The 17400-nt window shown below is 45.7% G+C and overlaps 2 protein-coding genes across 2 annotated transcripts in view; one reads left to right on the top strand and one right to left on the bottom strand.

Annotated features, from left to right (window-relative positions):
* LOC129845410 (MYCBP-associated protein-like) overlaps positions 1-6276 on the bottom strand; it is a 30119-nt gene extending 23843 nt beyond the window's left edge. Inside the window, exons 1-3 of the mRNA XM_055913328.1 lie at positions 5446-6276; positions 2601-2725; positions 1960-2122 (exon numbers count right to left, since the gene is read on the bottom strand). Of these exons, the coding sequence (XP_055769303.1) occupies positions 1960-2122; positions 2601-2725; positions 5446-5512 (355 nt within the window). The 5' untranslated portion in view covers positions 5513-6276. The remainder of the gene's footprint in view (positions 1-1959; positions 2123-2600; positions 2726-5445) is intronic.
* A 375-nt stretch (positions 6277-6651) lies between these two features.
* On the top strand, positions 6652-8474 carry LOC129845412 (GTP-binding protein Rhes-like). Its single transcript, XM_055913330.1, has 2 exons — positions 6652-7310; positions 7696-8474. The coding sequence occupies exons 1-2, from the start codon at positions 6662-6664 to the stop codon at positions 8232-8234; spliced, it is 1188 nt and encodes a 395-aa protein (XP_055769305.1). The 5' UTR covers positions 6652-6661; the 3' UTR covers positions 8235-8474.
* Positions 8475-17400: the final 8926 nt, after the last annotated feature.

The following is a 17400-nucleotide window of genomic DNA, read 5'->3' as shown; positions in this document are numbered from 1 at the left end:
GACATTCGTTTCTGAGCCCCTTTTCTTCTTTGTCTTCACCAGTGGTTCCCAACCGTTTCATAGTCCCGTACCCCTTCAAACACTCAACCTCCAGCTGTACCCCCTCTAGCACCAGGGTCAGTGCACTCTCAAATGTTGTTTTTTGCCATCATTGTTAGCCTGCCACACACACACACTATACAATACATTTATTAAACATAAGAAGAGTTTTTGTCACAACCCGGCTCGTGGGAAGTGACAAAGAGCTCTTATAGGACCAGGGCACAAATAATAATATAATAATAATCAATAATTTTGCTCTTTATTCAACCATCTTACATATAAAACCTTTTTTGTTAATCGAAATTTGTGAATAACTCACCACAGGTTATTGAGAAGGGTGTGCTTGAAAGGATGCACATAACTCTGCAATGTTGGGTTGTATTGGAGAGACTCTGTCTTAAATCATTTTCCACACACAGTCTATTCCTGTATTTAGTTTTCATGCTAGTGAGGGCCGAGAATCCACACTCACATAGGTACGTGGTTGCACAGGGCATCAGTGTCTTAACAGCTCGTTTTGCCAAGGCAGGATACTCTGAGCGCTGCCCAATCCAGAAATCTGGCAGTGGCTTCTGATTCAATTCAATTTTCACAGATTTGTTGCAATTTCGATGAGGCTCTTTTGTTCAGATATCGGTAAGTATTATTTGACCATGCTGGTCATCTATGAACATTTGAACATCTTGGCCATGTTCTGTTATAATCTCCACCCGGCACAGCCAGAAGAGGACTGGCCACCCCTCATAGCCTGGTTCATCTCTAGGTTTCTTCCTAGGTTTTGGCCTTTCTAGGGAGTTTTTCTTAGCCACCGTGCTTCTACACCTGCATTGCTTGCTGTTTGGGGTTTTAGGCTGGGTTTCTGTACAGCATTTTGAGATATCAGCTGATGTAAGAAGGGCTATATAAATACATTTGATTGATTGATTGACTGTAGGCAGGGCATGAAAGGGATAACGAATCCAGTTGTTTGTGTCATCCATTTCGGGAAAGTACCTGCGTAAATGCGCACCCAGCTCACTCAGGTGCTCCGCTAAATTACATTTGACATTGTCTGTAAGCCTGAGTTCATTTGCACACAAGAAATCATACAATGATGGAAAGACCTGTGTGTTGTCCTTGTTAATGCAGACAGAGAAGAGCTCCAACTTCTTAATCATAGCCTCAATTTTGTCCCGCACATTGAACATAGTTGCGGAGAGTCCCTGTAATCCTAGATTCAGATCATTCAGGTGAGAAAAAACATCCCCCAGATAGGCCAGTTGTGTGAGAAACTCATCATCATGCAAGCAGTCAGACAAGTGAAAATTATGGTCAGTAATGAAGACTTGAAGCTCGTCTCTCAATTCAAAAATAAGTGTCAATACTTTGCCCCTTGATAACCAGCGCACCTCTCTATGTTGTAAAAGCGTTACATGGTCGCTGCCCATACCATTGCATAATGCAGAAAATACACGAGAGTTCAGGGGCCTTGCTTTAACAAAGTTAACCATTTTCACTGTAGTGTCCAAAACGTCTTTCAAGCTGTCAGGCATTCCCTAGGCAGCAAGAGCCTCTCGGTGGATGCTGCAGTGTACCCAGGTGGCTTGAGAATTGAGAATCCCACACACCTGATTGAACTAATCATGGTCTTGAGAATCCCACACACCTGATTGAACTAATCCCGGGCTTGAGAATCCCAAACACCTGATTGAACTAATCCCAGTCTTGAGAATCCCAAACACCTGATTTAACTAATCCCAGGCTTGAGAATCCCACACACCTGATTGAACTAATCCCGGGCTTGAGAATCCCACACAGCCCGGTAGCTCTCTAGGACCAGGAATGGTGACCACTGTATTGTGTTGTGTGACCACAACGGTGATACACCCCACCTGTACCTCACACCTCTGGCCAGAAGGGGCAGTGTAGCCAGCTCACCTGTGTAGTCCAATGGCTGTGTGGTGGTGTCCTGGGCCAGGGGGCGGGCCACCGCTACCCTCACCCCCTTTCTGATGTCATCAGGTGGGCGGGTCTTACGCACCAGCACTCGGGTCACTGCTGCAGGCTTCTGGGGTTCTTTAGGGGGCTGGGGCACTCGCAACTATGGACGTACACACACACACACACACACACACACACACACACACACACACACACACACACACACACACACACACACACACACAAGAGTGGCAGGTAGCCTAGCGATTACAGCGCTGGGACAGTCACTATAAGGTTGCTTCTTCGAACCGCGAGCCAGCAAAGTGGATAAATCTGCCCAGTTAATCTCCAACATGAACTCCCCCCCCCCCCCCCCCCCCCCCCGCCGCACCTCTCTGATTCAGAGGGGTTGGGTTAAATGAGGAAAACATATTTTGGTTGAATGCATTCAGTTGTGCAACTGACTAGGTATTTATTATTTACTATTATGTATGCATACACACACGTTACGTACACACACACACACACACACATTATGTACACACACACACACACACATTATGTACACACACACACACACACATTATGTACACACACGTACACACACACACACATTATGTACACATACACACACACACCTTCTCCAGGTCCTCAGGTCTGATGGCCAGGGCCTGGATGTCCTCTCCTTTAAGAGTGGGGCTCTGAGGCTGCTCTTCACTCAGACACGACGAGAAATCCTCTGACACTTTCAGACGTTTCTTCTCTGGAGACGAGAGGACAGGATGAGGAGAGGAGAGAACCAACTGTTTCATTCCAAGCACATGGGGCCAACATGGCACCTGTTCAAATTCTGAATAATAAACCAAGCTTCCCCATTTCTGAATCTATTTGTTTTGGCTTGAACTCATATGGGGAAAACCACGTTTCCAGTGATGACACACACAGCCAACTACTGAACCAACAGCATCAGGCTTAACAAACACTAACCCATAGACCAGGCTTAACAAACACTAACCCATAGACCAGGCTTAACAAACACTAACCCATAGACCAGGCTTAACAAACACTAACCCATAGACCAGGCTTAACAAACACTAACCCATAGACCAGGCTTAACAAACACTAACCCATAGACCAGACTTAACAAACACTAACCCATAGACCAGGCTTAACAAACACTAACCCATAGACCAGGCTTAACAAACACTAACCCATAGACCAGACTTAACAAACACTGACCCATAGACCAGGCTTAACAAACACTAACCCATAGACCAGGCTTAACAAACACTAACCCATAGACCAGGCTTAACAAACACTAACCCATAGACCAGGCTTAACAAACACTAACCCATAGACCAGGCTACATCTGAACTAGTTAACCAACAGTATCAGACTTAACAAACAATAACCCATAGACCAGGCTTAACAAACACTAACCAATAGACCAGGCTTAACAAACACTAACCCATAGACCAGGCTTAACAAACACTAACCCATAGACCAGGCTTAACAAACACTAACCCATAGACCAGGCTTAACAAACACTAACCCATAGACCAGACTTAACAAACACTAACCCATAGACCAGGCTTAACAAACACTAACCCATAGACCAGGCTTAACAAACACTAACCCATAGACCAGGCTTAACAAACACTAACCCATAGACCAGGCTTAACAAACACTAACCCATAGACCAGGCTTAACAAACACTAACCCATAGACCAGGCTACATCTGAACTAGTGAACCAACAGTATCAGACTTAACAAACACTAACCCATAGACCAGGCTTAACAAACACTAACCCATAGACCAGGCTTAACAAACACTAACCCATAGACCAGGCTTAACAAACACTAACCCATAGACCAGGCTTAACAAACACTAACCCATAGACCAGGCTTAACAAACACTAACCCATAGACCAGGCTTAACAAACACTAACCCATAGACCAGACTTAACAAACACTAACCCAGAGACCAGGCTTAACAAACACTAACCCAGAGACCAGACTTAACAAACACTAACCCAGAGACCAGGCTTAACAAACACTAACCCATAGACCAGGCTACATCTGAAACGGAGACCATGATTTGCTGTTAGGAAAGCTATTGTTACATCACTCACTGACCTCCTGACATTGAGAGAAAGAGAGGAGCAGAATATTCATACACAAACACATAGTTATGCAATTCTCTTCGTCCTCAGCGCTCCAACTGCAACAGAGTCTGTCCCTGGTTACCATGACCACCACACAACCCACCGCTTATCTTTTGAGTCTGTCCCTGGTTACCATGACCCCCACACAACCCACAGCTCATCTTTTGAGTCTGTCCCTGGTTACCATGACCCCCACACAACCCACAGCTCATCTTTTGAGTCTGTCCCTGGTTACCATGACCACCACACAACCCACCGCTTATCTTTTGAGCCTGTCCCTGGTTACCATGACCACCACACAACCCACCGCTCATCTTTTGAGTCTGTCCCTGGTTACCATGACCACCACACAACCCACAACTCATCTTTTGAGTCTGTCCCTGGTTACCATGACCACCACACAACCCACCGCTCATCTTTTGAGTCTGTCCCTGGTTACCATGACCACCACACAACCCATAACTTATCTTTTGAGTCTGTCCCTGGTTACCATGACCACCACACAACCCACCACTTATCTTTTTAGTCTGTCCCTGGTTACCATGACCACCACACAACCCACCGCTTATCTTTTGAGTCTGTCCCTGGTTACCATGACCACCACACAACCCACCGCTTATCTTTTGAGTCTGTCCCTGGTTTTCTATCCTTTTCTACCCCCCCTCTCCCTGCCACCTGTTCTGAGGCTCAGTACATTCTGTGTGGTTTTCAGAGGAGGGTAGCACCTTGCGGAGAGTGAGAGAAGGCCACAGAAGGGATAAAAGAAAAACTGCAGGAGTCTCATCCTTCATAGTGGGTGACCTTGGCACACAATGGAAGGCAACGGGGACACTGAGGCTCCACATGCACTCTCTTTTGTGACTGTGTCCTGTTTATGTACACACACACACCACATCAATAAACACACACACAGATAAACACACACACACAACAACAGAGCCCCACGTAAACAAATACACACCTATGCCTCGAAAATGTCTCTTTTACAGAGTAAAGACAGGAAATTAGATTTCACTGTGTCCTTGGAGGTCTTGTTCCTTTCTCTCTTCTTTCTCCCTCTCTTTAATTTTAATTTGATTTCACACTTATTTTACCAGGTAAGTTGACTGAGAACAAATTCTCGTTTCATACATGATTCATGACTATCTACCCGCCCTGCCCCCCCCCCCCCCCCCCCCACACACGCACGTATGGACTAACGTTAACGAACAGACAGAGGAAGAACAGGAGGCGTCAAGATTATAATGTTAAGTGTGTGTGTGTTTAGTTAGCTAGCTAAAAGTATAACAGCTATGTTAGCTAGCTATATTCTACATACCTGGCGGGGTCCGAGGTCTCGCCTCCTTTTTGGGAGTTTTGCCGGTGGATTTGCCTAGACTTGCCATTTCAATGCTTAGGCTAGTTAAGGTAACGTTAGTTAGTTGTAACCTAGCTAGTTAGTCAACTCGGCAGCTGAGCAAGTCGTTTTAGCTAAAGTAAAATGGTGTCACGCAGGGAGACAAGAAAGTTACAATTGTCCCTAAACAGTGACATTTATACAATGTATACAAAAGCAACTTCGTCGTTGAGGAAACTGTTGATAGCTAGCATCTAGCCTTGTCATTCGTGTCTCTTTCTCCCCGCTGCCTCGCTGTACCCATGGCAACGGACGCTTGGTTGCTGTTAAAGGGATGCTCACTTTTTGTCGGACAACAGTCAAATCCAACAGCGCCGAATGAGAATTTCCCTCGAAGAAAATCAAAGGCAGTAGGCAGCATACAGTAACACGTAATATTTGTATACAATTGAAACTATGTCACTTTGGTGATGCTCGTATATATATATATGTGTGTGTGTTGACGGTGCTCTCATGTTTTGTTCCTCAATACCGTAGGCCTTTATTTGTTGGACTATTTCCTCACAAAATGTAATGAAAAGGAAAGAAAATGACATTGATCTGGCCAATAATGAATAGGCTTGTAAGGATTATTTTTGCTCATACAAAAAGGCTAAAGGCCAGATGTGTCACCGTGTGCCAGCAGTTGGTAAACAAATACATATGGCTTCTTTGTATGTTGATATTGAATTTAAAATACCAGATCATCACTATCTCCCATAGCCTCAATTTATCCAACCACCACAACGTGCGCAAAAAAAACCCAGAGTTCCTGTCTTGGCCGTGCACATTGCAGTAGAACTGTCTGCTTCCATTGTTCCAGAATCAGCGAACACTCGGTGTTCTCCCGGAGAACATAACAATCTCTCCGCTTCTGTCAATCAGCAGTTCTGGCAACTAGCTGTTGGGAGAGACGAGCAGATGACCCATGCCGTGTGACGCGGACGAGCCAGGCGCATGGATGGCTATAAAAACAACACCAAAAGACATCTGTTTCTGTACCACACAGACTAGATGTGCGCAAACACACAGGTGTCACGAGGACCACATGTAGTGTCCAAACCTCACAGTTTGGAATATTGCAGGATCCACCCAGGCATCCACACTGCCCTACAGGCTATTATAGGCTACATTTCACATGCCACTTAAGTGAGACAACATGATGGAGGTAAAAGGTAACCCCTCCACTAGCCCACCGGCCACCACAACCAACACGCCCGTCGCCCATCAGCGGGCTGAACCTTCTCAGTTCCCCGGGACCAGAGCCCTGAGCCCCGGCTCCTCCAAGGTCCTGCTGGCATACAAAAACGCAACCCAGCACCTGAACTCACCGGGGCTCAAAGCCAGCATGGGTTTCCTTAAAATGGTCACGTCTCAGTGGAAGCACCAGGAAAAGAAGGGGAGGGTGGTGCGGTCCCCAAGCACAGCTAGCTGGCTTCCACCTCCCTCCGATGGCCACTCTTGCAAGAGGTCGCCACTGGACCAGCTATCTGATCTGGTTCTCCAGGGGCAGATCCGGCTCGGCGAGGACGACCCAAGGCTCGCCCAGGACTCTCGGCAGGACCCGCTGAGCTCCACCAAGCCGCAGAACTGCAGGCGCATCGTGGTTCTGGGTGCGCCCGGGGTGGGCAAGACTTCAATCTTGCGACGGTACCTCTGGGACGGCTTCGCGGAGGAGTACCAGCCCACCTCCGAGGATTTCCTCCGGAAAATGTTCCACATCCGCGGGGAGACGTATCAGATCGACGTACTGGACGCCTCCGGAGAGAGGAGCTTCCCGGCGAAACGCAGGCTCTCCATACTAACCGGTGCGTAACGGGAATGTAGGCTATAACGGGAGTCCTTATCATGGTCTCTATGTTGGAGCGTGCTGGAGGTGCCTCAACAGTAGTTGTTATCGCAGGGTTAAAGATGTAAATACATACGTATGAATAAGCCTCTCTCTCCGCGTAGATGTGGTGTGCGTGAAAGTGGACATGCATGCTTTATAAACGACGAGAGAGAATATAAATATGTGTATATGGACGTATAAGTTATGGATAGAATAGCATATAGAATATAATATAACATAATATAATATAATCTTTATCTCAGAAGGAACGTCAGTTCAAATTGCTAATGAGAATATGACAATGTAGGCTATAATGAAAATATAGGCTATAATATTTCGGTCTCCCCCTGTGTTCTGTATAGGTGACATATTCCTTCTGGTCTTCACCCTGGACGACCGGAGCTCTTTCGAGGAGGTGTGTGCCCTGCGCACTGAGATCCTCGCGGCCAAAACCAAGCTCCTCAAGCCCACCAGGCCGGGCCAGAGCGCACGGGTCCCCACGGTAGTCTGCGCTAACAAGGTGGACCTGTCCCCAGCGGAGAGAGAACTTTCCCGGGCAGAGGTGCTCCGAGCCCTCGGTGAGGACTGCGCCTACTTCGAGACCTCCGCCAAAGACCGCACTAATCTGGAGGAGGTATTCGAGGCTCTGGCTAAACGGGGCGGGTTGCCAACTGAAACTAGTCCGTCGCAGCACCGCAAAGTTTCGATTCGGTCGTACCAGGCGCTGAAGGAGGGCAGAGTGGCCGGGAGAGGGAGCCAGGCGCCCGGTTGTAAGGCTCCGTGTGGGGCGCTGTATCCGCTCGCTCGACGGCCGAGTTTCAGCACTGATCTCCGTCAAGTCCTCGGCCCCAACTCCGCACGGAAGCCGGGCAAGCCGCTGGAGAAGTGTCAGATTCAGTGAAGGAGCCAAAGACAGACTGGACTGGTTTATAAGGGTGTGTGGAGCGAGGAAAAACAATCATGTTTGATTTCCACAAAAGCGTTCTGCTAAATGTAGATATGACTGTGAATAGTATCTGCACCAGGGACTTGAACACTACTAATAGCCTACTAAATGTGCAGAAGTTGTGCAATTGTGTGTCTCAATCTAATGTGAAATATATATTTTTGAAATGAATTAAAAAACATTTTTGATCATGTATTATAGTGTGGTCTCCTTTAGGGGCAGAAGAGGTATTATAGTGTGGTCTCCTTTAGGAGCAGAAGATGTATTATAGTGTGGTCTCCTTTAGGAGCAGAAGATGTATTATAGTGTGGTCTCCTTTAGGAGCAGAAGATGTATTATAGTGTGGTCTCCTTTAGGGGCAGAAGAGGTATTATAGTGTGGTCTCCTTTAGGAGCAGAAGAGGTATTATAGTGTGGTCTCCTTTAGGAGCAGAAGATGTATTATAGTGTGGTCTCCTTTAGGAGCAGAAGATGTATTATAGTGTGGTCTCCTTTAGGAGCAGAAGATGTATTATAGTGTGGTCTCCTTTAGGGGCAGAAGATGTATTATAGTGTGGTCTCCTTTAGGAGCAGAAGATGTATTATAGTGTGGTCTCCTTTAGGAGCAGAAGATGTATTATAGTGTGGTCTCCTTTAGGGGCAGAAGATGTATTATAGTGTGGTCTCCTTTAGGGGCAGAAGATGTATTATAGTGTGGTCTCCTTTAGGAGCAGAAGATGTATTATAGTGTGGTCTCCTTTAGGAGCAGAAGATGTATTATAGTGTGGTCTCCTTTAGGAGCAGAAGATGTATTATAGTGTGGTCTCCTTTAGGGGCAGAAGAGGTATTATAGTGTGGTCTCCTTTAGGGGCAGAAGAGGTATTATAGTGTGGTCTCCTTTAGGGGCAGAAGAGGAGAGAGTGGGAGTCTCCTTTAGGGGCAGAAGAGGAGAGAGTGGGAGTCTCCTTTAGGGGCAGAAGAGGAGAGAGTGTGGTCTCCTTTAGGGGCAGAAGAGGAGAGAGTGTGGTCTCCTTTAGGGGCAGAAGAGGAGAGAGTGGGAGTCTCCTTTAGGGGCAGAAGAGGAGAGAGTGGGAGTCTCCTTTAGGGGCAGAAGAGGAGAGAGTGTGGTCTCCTTTAGGGGTAGAAGAGGAGAGAGTGTGGTCTCCTTTAGGGGCAGAAGAGGAGAGAGTGGGAGTCTCCTTTAGGGGCAGAAGAGGAGAGAGTGGGAGTAAGAGGACAGAGAGTCAGAGACTTGACTTCATTGACTTTATTGCATAACACATTTCATGAGTCCTACAGACAGAAATAGAGAGCGAGAGAAAGAGAGAGAGAATGGTGGAGAAAAAGTGTGTGTGAAAGTGTGTGTGTGCCTGTGTGTGCTTGTGTGTGTGAGTGTGTGTGTGCCTGTGTGTGTGAGTGTGTGTGAGTGTGTGTGCCTGTGTGTGAGTGTGTGTGCTTGTGTGTGTGCTTGTGCGTCAGACAGAAAGGCAGAGCAGTATTGACTGCAGCAGAGTCGTGATCAACCAGAGGGTTGTACTGTACTAACTAGCCTACACAACTCACTGCCTGCAGTAGACTGGGCCGTTTCTGGTTGTTAAATCCTCTTTACATTCTGTCTATGAGTCAGATTTTTCACACACAAATACATCTGTAACTCCATACTATAGGCCCTATTCTATATATTCAGCATGATGATGTTGATAGTAATGATGATGATGATGATGGTGGTGATGATGATGACGAAGGTGACGATTAAGTTGTTGTTGATGATGATGAATAGGCGTAATGACACTGACAAAGAGTCATAGGATATTTGTTCAACTGCAATCAGTGCACCGTTGTTCCATGAATGATGGTGTGTGTGTGTCCTTTGTGAGAGAGTGTGTGTGTGTGTGTCCTTTGTGAGCGTGTGTGTGTGTGTGTCCTTTGTGAGAGTGTGTGTGTGTGTGTGTCCTTTGTGAGAGTGTGTGTGTGTGTGTGTCCTTTGTGAGAGTGTGTGTGTTCTTGCAGGGCCGGTGAAAGCCTTTCAACACAACAGAGGCTGCTGGGAGTTTCTGAGTTTCCATAAAACAACAGCTCCTTGTTTTTCTGCTATAAGATTTCCACTCATATAATCTCATAGCCTGGATTCCTTTTACCTGTGTGTGTGTGCGTGTGTGAATAGGTGTGTGTGTGTGTCCAAACTAGGTGTTATTATGGCTATTGTGTAGTGTAAATGGGATTCTTTATCCCCTCGTAAAAACATCATAACCTCTTTTCTCATAACCTGTATGAGTCTTCTGGCTGTTCCACATGCTTAAAGGGGTAAACTGGTATTTGAAAAACTGATGGGTCTGGAGCAATGTAACCACTTTACAAAGCTATGGATGCAAGGATTTACCATCCATGAGATAGTTATAACCATAGAATTAGGAATTATAATTAATGAGGAATTAGAACAGAGAAGGCAAAGTTTCCCCATTTTGAACCATTTCATGTGTCTGAAGGTAGAGCTCTGCCTACCCAGAAGGCCCAGAGAGCAAATCAAGTGCAACCATAGGCCAACCGCTGGCCAATCAGATATCTCATATCACGTGTCTGAACAGCTTTCTCGAGCCATAGACTGTAAAAAATAAGCCTTGAATGAACAGAAAAGTGGGTACTGTGAAATAGCAAAACGTTTAAAACCATCACTAGAGAGAGACCCAAGGAATACAGCAAATAGTTGCTGTTTTTATGAGTAAGTTAATGTTTAAGTTGTTATTCAGCACTGTCACTTTGTTCAACACTTTTATAAGACATAAAATGTGCCTTCGGTCCGTCCACTCAACCAGCACTGCAGCTGCAATGAATGACTTTAGCAAAGGATTCTGATAATCTTGCGTTATTAGCGGCTTGAGTCTTTTTTAATATCAAGGAATATTTCACTTTCTCCGGTCATAGGAGTAACAACATGAATTGGTGCATGAAATAATGCAGTGTGACTTGAATTCCGCCATCAGCTGGAAGAATATGACCCCTTTTCTCAGTGGAGGGAGGGAGAGCGGGAGGGACAGACGCTGCTCTCACTCCCCTGACGCTTCGTAGACACCGACTGTGTCGTTGTGTTTCGGTACACCAGAAGTACATTCATTTCCTATGGAACGCCGAGTTTGCCTTGCAGCATTGCGTTGCAGTGGTAATACGTTATGTGTGGTGCATACGTCGGATATATCGAACATATGCGTCAAACTGTATGCGTACAACAGGTTGACAGAAATGGTAGCAGAAGGTGAATGTTTCACACATATCTAGATGATGCTGCTGCATACTATTTAGCGCCTTAATACAGTTGGTGTGTTTGAAGCGTTTCGCCTCTTGTTCACCAAATGTGTAACACTTTGTGTTCCAGTGGAAGTCATTCATTGTCAATGGAGCAGCCCGCAACACTAAGTTAGGGGTGCTGCAGTAGGCTGCGGTGCGTTCTATGTACCACACGCGTTCACAGTAGGCTGTGGTGCGTTCTATGTACCACATGCGTTCACAGTAGGCTGCGGTGTGTTCTATGTACCACACGCGTTCAATATTTTAAACTTGTGTGTTGCGTTACCATGTAGTGGTACAAACAGAAGTACACACACATACTGCAACTAGCTAGCTTTTAGCTAGTTGAAAGCGAAGCACATGTGCGCCAAGTACGGGAAATGCGGGCTAGACATCTAGCAAAACAAAACCTAAATGCATCTGGTGGACATTGGGCATGATCACACCTCGAACACACCGACCGACACCGTCATTGTGTTTCGGTACACCAGAAGTACATCCATTTCCAATGAACGCTGCGTTTGCCTCACAGCATTGCCGAGGCAGTTGCAGTGCGTTCTGTATGGTGCATATAAGTCGTTTTTTTTTTGCAAACGTATGAGTCAAGTTGTATATGTCGTCGGCTTGACAGAAATGGTAGCAGAAGGTGAATGTTGAACTCTTGTTGCGCACATTATCCAGATGATGCTGTGGACCATTCAGCACACCGCCACTGTCGATGTTATTTAGGGATCAGACTGGACATCAGATACAGACCATCAAACACATGTATTAATCATCATCATCATCACCATCATCATCATCATGCTGAATATATAGAATAGGGCCTATAGAATGGAGTTACAGATGTATGTGCCAATATGCAATGATCATTTTTAATTTTTACATTTTATTTCACCTTTCTTTAACCAGGTAGGCTAGTTGAGAACAAGTTCTCATTTACAACTGTGACCTGGCCAAGAATAAAGCAAAGCAGTTTGACACATACAACAACACAGAGTTACACATGGAATAAACAAACATACAGTCAATAATAGAGTAGAAAAAAAATCTATATACAGTGTGTGCAAACGAGGTACGATAAGGGAGGTAAGGCAATAAATAGGCCATGGTGGCGAAGTAATTACAATATAGCAATTAAACACTGGAATGGTAGATGTGCAGAAGATGAATGTGCAAGTAGACATACTGGGGTGCAAAGGAGCAAGATAAATAAATAAATACAGTATGGGGATGAGGTAGTTGGATGGGCTATTTGCAGATGGACTATGTACAGGTGCTGCTCTGACAGCTGGTGCTTAAAGCTAGTGAGGGAAATATGAGTCTACAGCTTTTGTGATTTTTGCAGTTTGTTCCAGTCATTGGCAGCAGAGAACTGTAAGGAAAGGCGGTCAAAGTAGGAATTGGCTTTGGGGGTGACTAGTGAGGTATATCTGCTGGAGCGCGTGCTACGGGTGGGTGCTGCTATGGTGACCAGTGAGCTGAGATAAGGCGGGGCTTTACCTAGCAGAGACTTGTAGATGACCTGTAGCCAGTGGGTTTGGCGACAAGTATGAAGCGAGGGCCTGCATCCAATTTGTTGAGTAGAGTGTTGTAGGCTATAATGTATTGGGCCTATAGCTTACTGCACAAACCTCATTGCTACAGTACTGTTTTTAATTGGTTAATGTTGCATAGGCGTACATTTTTTAGGTCATCTTTATGTAGTTTGTTGGGACAGCTTTATGTAGTTTGTCGGGACAGCTTTATGTAGTTTGTTGGGACCACGTTATGTAGTCTGTTGGAACAGCTTTATGTAGTCTGTTGGGACAGCTTTATGTAGTTTGTTGGGACCACGTTATGTAGTCTGTTGGAACAGCTTTATGTAGTCTGTTGGGACAGCTTTATGTAGTCTGTTGGGACAGCTTTATGTAGTCTGTTGGGACAGCTTTATGTAGTCTGTTGGGACAGCTTTATGTAGTCTGTTGGGACAGCTTTATGTAGTCTTTTGGGACAGCTTTATGTAGTCTGTTGGAACAGCTTTATGTAGTTTGTTGGGACAGCTTTATGTAGTTTGTTGGGACAGCTTTATGTAGTTTGTTGGGACAGCTTTATGTAGTTTGTTGGGACAGCTTTATGTAGTCTGTCGGGACAGCTTCATGTAGTTTGTCGGGACAGCTTTATGTAGTCTGTTGGGACAGCTTTATGTAGTCTGTCGGGAAAGCTTTATGTAGTTTGTTGGGACAGCTTTATGTAGTTTGTTGGGACAGCTTTATGTAGTTTGTTGGGACAGCTTTATGTAGTTTGTTGGGACAGCCTTATGTAGTTTGTAGGGACAGCTTTATGTAGTCTGTCGGGACAACTTTATGTAGTCTGTCGGGACAGCTTTATGTAGTCTGTCGGGACAGCTTTATGTAGTCTGTCGGGACAGCTTTATGTAGTCTGTCGGGACAGCTTTATGTAGTCTGTCGGGACAGCTTTATGTAGTCTGTCGGGACAGCTTTATGTAGTCTGTCGGGACAGCTTTATGTAGTCTGTCGGGACAGCTTTATGTTGTCTGTTGGGACAGCTTTATGTTGTCTGTCGGGACAGCTTTCTGTAGTCTGTTGGGACAGCTTTATGTAGTCTGTTGGGACAGCTTTATGTAGTTTGCTGGGACAGCTTTATGTAGTTTGCTGGGACAGCTTTATGTAGTTTGCTGGGACAGCTTTATGTAGTTTTTTGGGACAGCTTTATGTAGTTTGTTGGGACAGCTTTATGTTTTCTGATGGGACAGCTTTAAGTAGTCTGTCCGGACAGCTTTAAGTAGTCTGTCCGGACAGCTTTATTTAGTCTGTCGGGACAGCTTTATTTAGTCTGTCGGGACAGCTTTATGTAGTTTGTTGGGGCAACTTCATGTAGTCTGTTGGGACAGCTTTATGTAGTCTGTTGGGACAGCTTTATGTAGTCTGTTGGGACAGCTTTATGTCGTTTGTTGGGACAGCTTTATGTAGTTTGTTGGGACAGCTTTATGTAGTTTGTTGGGACAGCTTTATGTAGTCTGTCGGGACAGCTTTATGTAGTCTGTCGGGACAGCTTTATGTAGTATGTCGGGACAGCTTTATGTTGTCTGTCGGGACAGCTTTATGTAGTATGTCGGGACAGCTTTATGTAGTTTGTTGGGACAGCTTTATGTAGTCTGTCGGGACGGCTTTATGTAGTGTGTTGGGACGGCTTTATGTAGTCTGTCGGGACAGCTTTATGTAGTCTGTCGGGACAGCTTTATGTAGTCTGTCGGGACAGCTTTATGTAGTCTGTTGGGACAGCTTTATTTAGTCTATCGGGACAGCTTTATTTAGTCTGTCGGGACAGCTTTATGTAGTTTGTTGGGGCAACTTCATGTAGTCTGTTGGGACAGCTTTATGTAGTCTGTTGGGACAGCTTTATGTAGTCTGTTGGGACAGCTTTATGTCGTTTGTTGGGACAGCTTTATGTAGTTTGTTGGGACAGCTTTATGTAGTATGTCGGGACAGCTTTATGTAGTCTGTCGGGACAGCTTTATGTAGTATGTCGGGACAGCTTTATGTAGTCTGTCGGGACAGCTTTATGTAGTCTGTCGGGACAGCTTTATGTAGTCTGTCGGGACAGCTTTATGTAGTCTGTCGGGACAGCTTTATGTAGTCTGTCGGGACAGCTTTATGTAGTCTGTCGGGACAGCTTTATGTAGTCTGTCGGGACAGCTTTATGTAGTCTGTTGGGACAGCTTTATGTAGTCTGTCGGGACAGCTTTATGTAGTCTGATGGGACAGCTTTATGTAGTCTGTTGGGACAGCTTTATGTAGTCTGATAGGACAGCTTTATGTAGTCTGTCGGGACAGCTTTATGTAGTCTGTTGGGACAGCTTTATGTAGTCTGATAGGACAGCTTTATGTAGTCTGTCGGGACAGCTTTATGTAGTCTGTTGGGACAGCTTTATGTAGTCTGTCGGGACAGCTTTATGTAGTCTGTCGGGACAGCTTTATGTAGTCTGTCGGGACAGCTTTATGTAGTCTGTTGGGACAGCTTTATGTAGGCCCTAACAGTAAGTGGGCACAGTTTGTCACCGGTATACTGCTGTGTTGTGTTGTGTAGTGGCTTTGCTGGCATGCATATAAAAACATTGGTTGAGTTTTCCCCACCAAGATTTACATACTAAAACCGCCACTGCAGATTGAGCCTTTCAACAATCATCGAGTAAAAGGGAGGTCTCTCTCTCTCTTTATTTCCCTGTCGGTTTCTGGGGCTGTCTCCTCCTCAACCCCTCCCCAACCATTTTACAGTTCCCTGCTGTGGGTTTCACATTGCAGGAAACCACCCTACATTTTGGCCCCCACCGCTGTGCAGTCAGTCACGTGCTGGAAGGTTCACATTGCAGGAAACCACCCTACATTTTGGCCCCCACCACTGTGCAGCCAGTCACGTGCTGGAAGGTTCACATTGCAGGAAACCGTCTGCCACATGAAGGCATGTGACTGCTGGGTTGTTTTGTTGGAATGTTGGTCTGCCTGTGACCCCTCTGACAGAGGTCGGCTTTACAAACGACACAGTCACTCGGCCACACAGCTTCTCTGGTATAGACAGACTGACTGACTCGTTATGTGGGACAATGCAGAACCACACAATGTGGGACAATATACAACTACACAATGTGGGACAATGTACAACCACACAATGTGGAACAATGTACAACCATACAATGTGGGACAATGCACAACCATACAATGTGGGACAATGCACAACTACACAATGTGGGACAATGCACAACTACACAATGTGGGACAATGGACAACTACACACTGTGGGACAATGCACAACTACACACTGTGGGACAATGCACAACTACAAAATGTGGGACAATGGACAACTACACACTGTGGGACAATGCACAACTACACACTGTGGGACAATGCACAACTACACACTGTGGGACAATGCACAACTACACAATGTGGGACAATGTATAACCACACAGTGTGGGACAATATACAACTACACACTGTGGGACAATGCACAACTACAAAATGTGGGACAATGGACAACTACACACTGTGGGACAATGCACAACTACACACTGTGGGACAATGCACAACTACACACTGTGGGACAATGCACAACTACACAATGTGGGACAATGTATAACCACACAGTGTGGGACAATATACAACTACACACTGTGGGACAATGCACAACTACACACTGTGGGACAATATACAACTACACAATGTGGGACAATGCACAACCACACAATGTGGGACAATGCACAACCACACAATGTGGGACAATGCACAACCACACAATGTGGGACAATGCACAACCACACACTGTGGGACAATATACAACTACACACTGTGGGACAATGTACAACTACACACTGTGGGACAATGCACAACTACACACTGTGGGACAATGCACAACTACACACTGTGGGACAATGCACAACTACACACTGTGGGACAATGCACAACCACACACTGTGGGACAATGTACAACCACACACTGTGGGACAATGCACAACTACACATAGTGGGAAAATGCACAACTACACACTGTGGGACAATGCACAACTACACAATGTTGGACAATGTACAACCACACAATGTGGGACAATGCACAACCACACACTGTGGGACAATGCACAACTACACAATGTTGGACAATGTACAACCACACAATGTGGGACAATGCACAACTACACACTGTGGGACAATGCACAACTACACACTGTGGGACAATGCACAACTACACACTGTGGGACAATGCACAACCACACACTGTGGGACAATGCACAACCACAAACTGTGGGACAATGCACAACCACACACTGTGGGACAATGCACAACTACACACTGTGGGACAATGCACAA

Source organism: Salvelinus fontinalis, unplaced genomic scaffold (assembly GCF_029448725.1).
Source record: "Salvelinus fontinalis isolate EN_2023a unplaced genomic scaffold, ASM2944872v1 scaffold_0300, whole genome shotgun sequence".
Taxonomy (NCBI): Eukaryota; Metazoa; Chordata; class Actinopteri; order Salmoniformes; family Salmonidae; genus Salvelinus; species Salvelinus fontinalis.
Note: the sequence above shows the minus strand (reverse complement) of the source record. Positions and strands in the feature narration are given on the sequence as shown.

Coding starts and splice junctions, on each gene's coding strand:
- LOC129845412 (XM_055913330.1), top strand. CDS start 6,662: ATGATGGAGGTAAAAGGTAACCCCTCCACTAGCCCACCGGCCACCACA. Junction 7,311..7,695: donor CAGGCTCTCCATACTAACCG/GTGCGTAACGGG, acceptor TGTTCTGTATAG/GTGACATATTCCTTCTGGTC.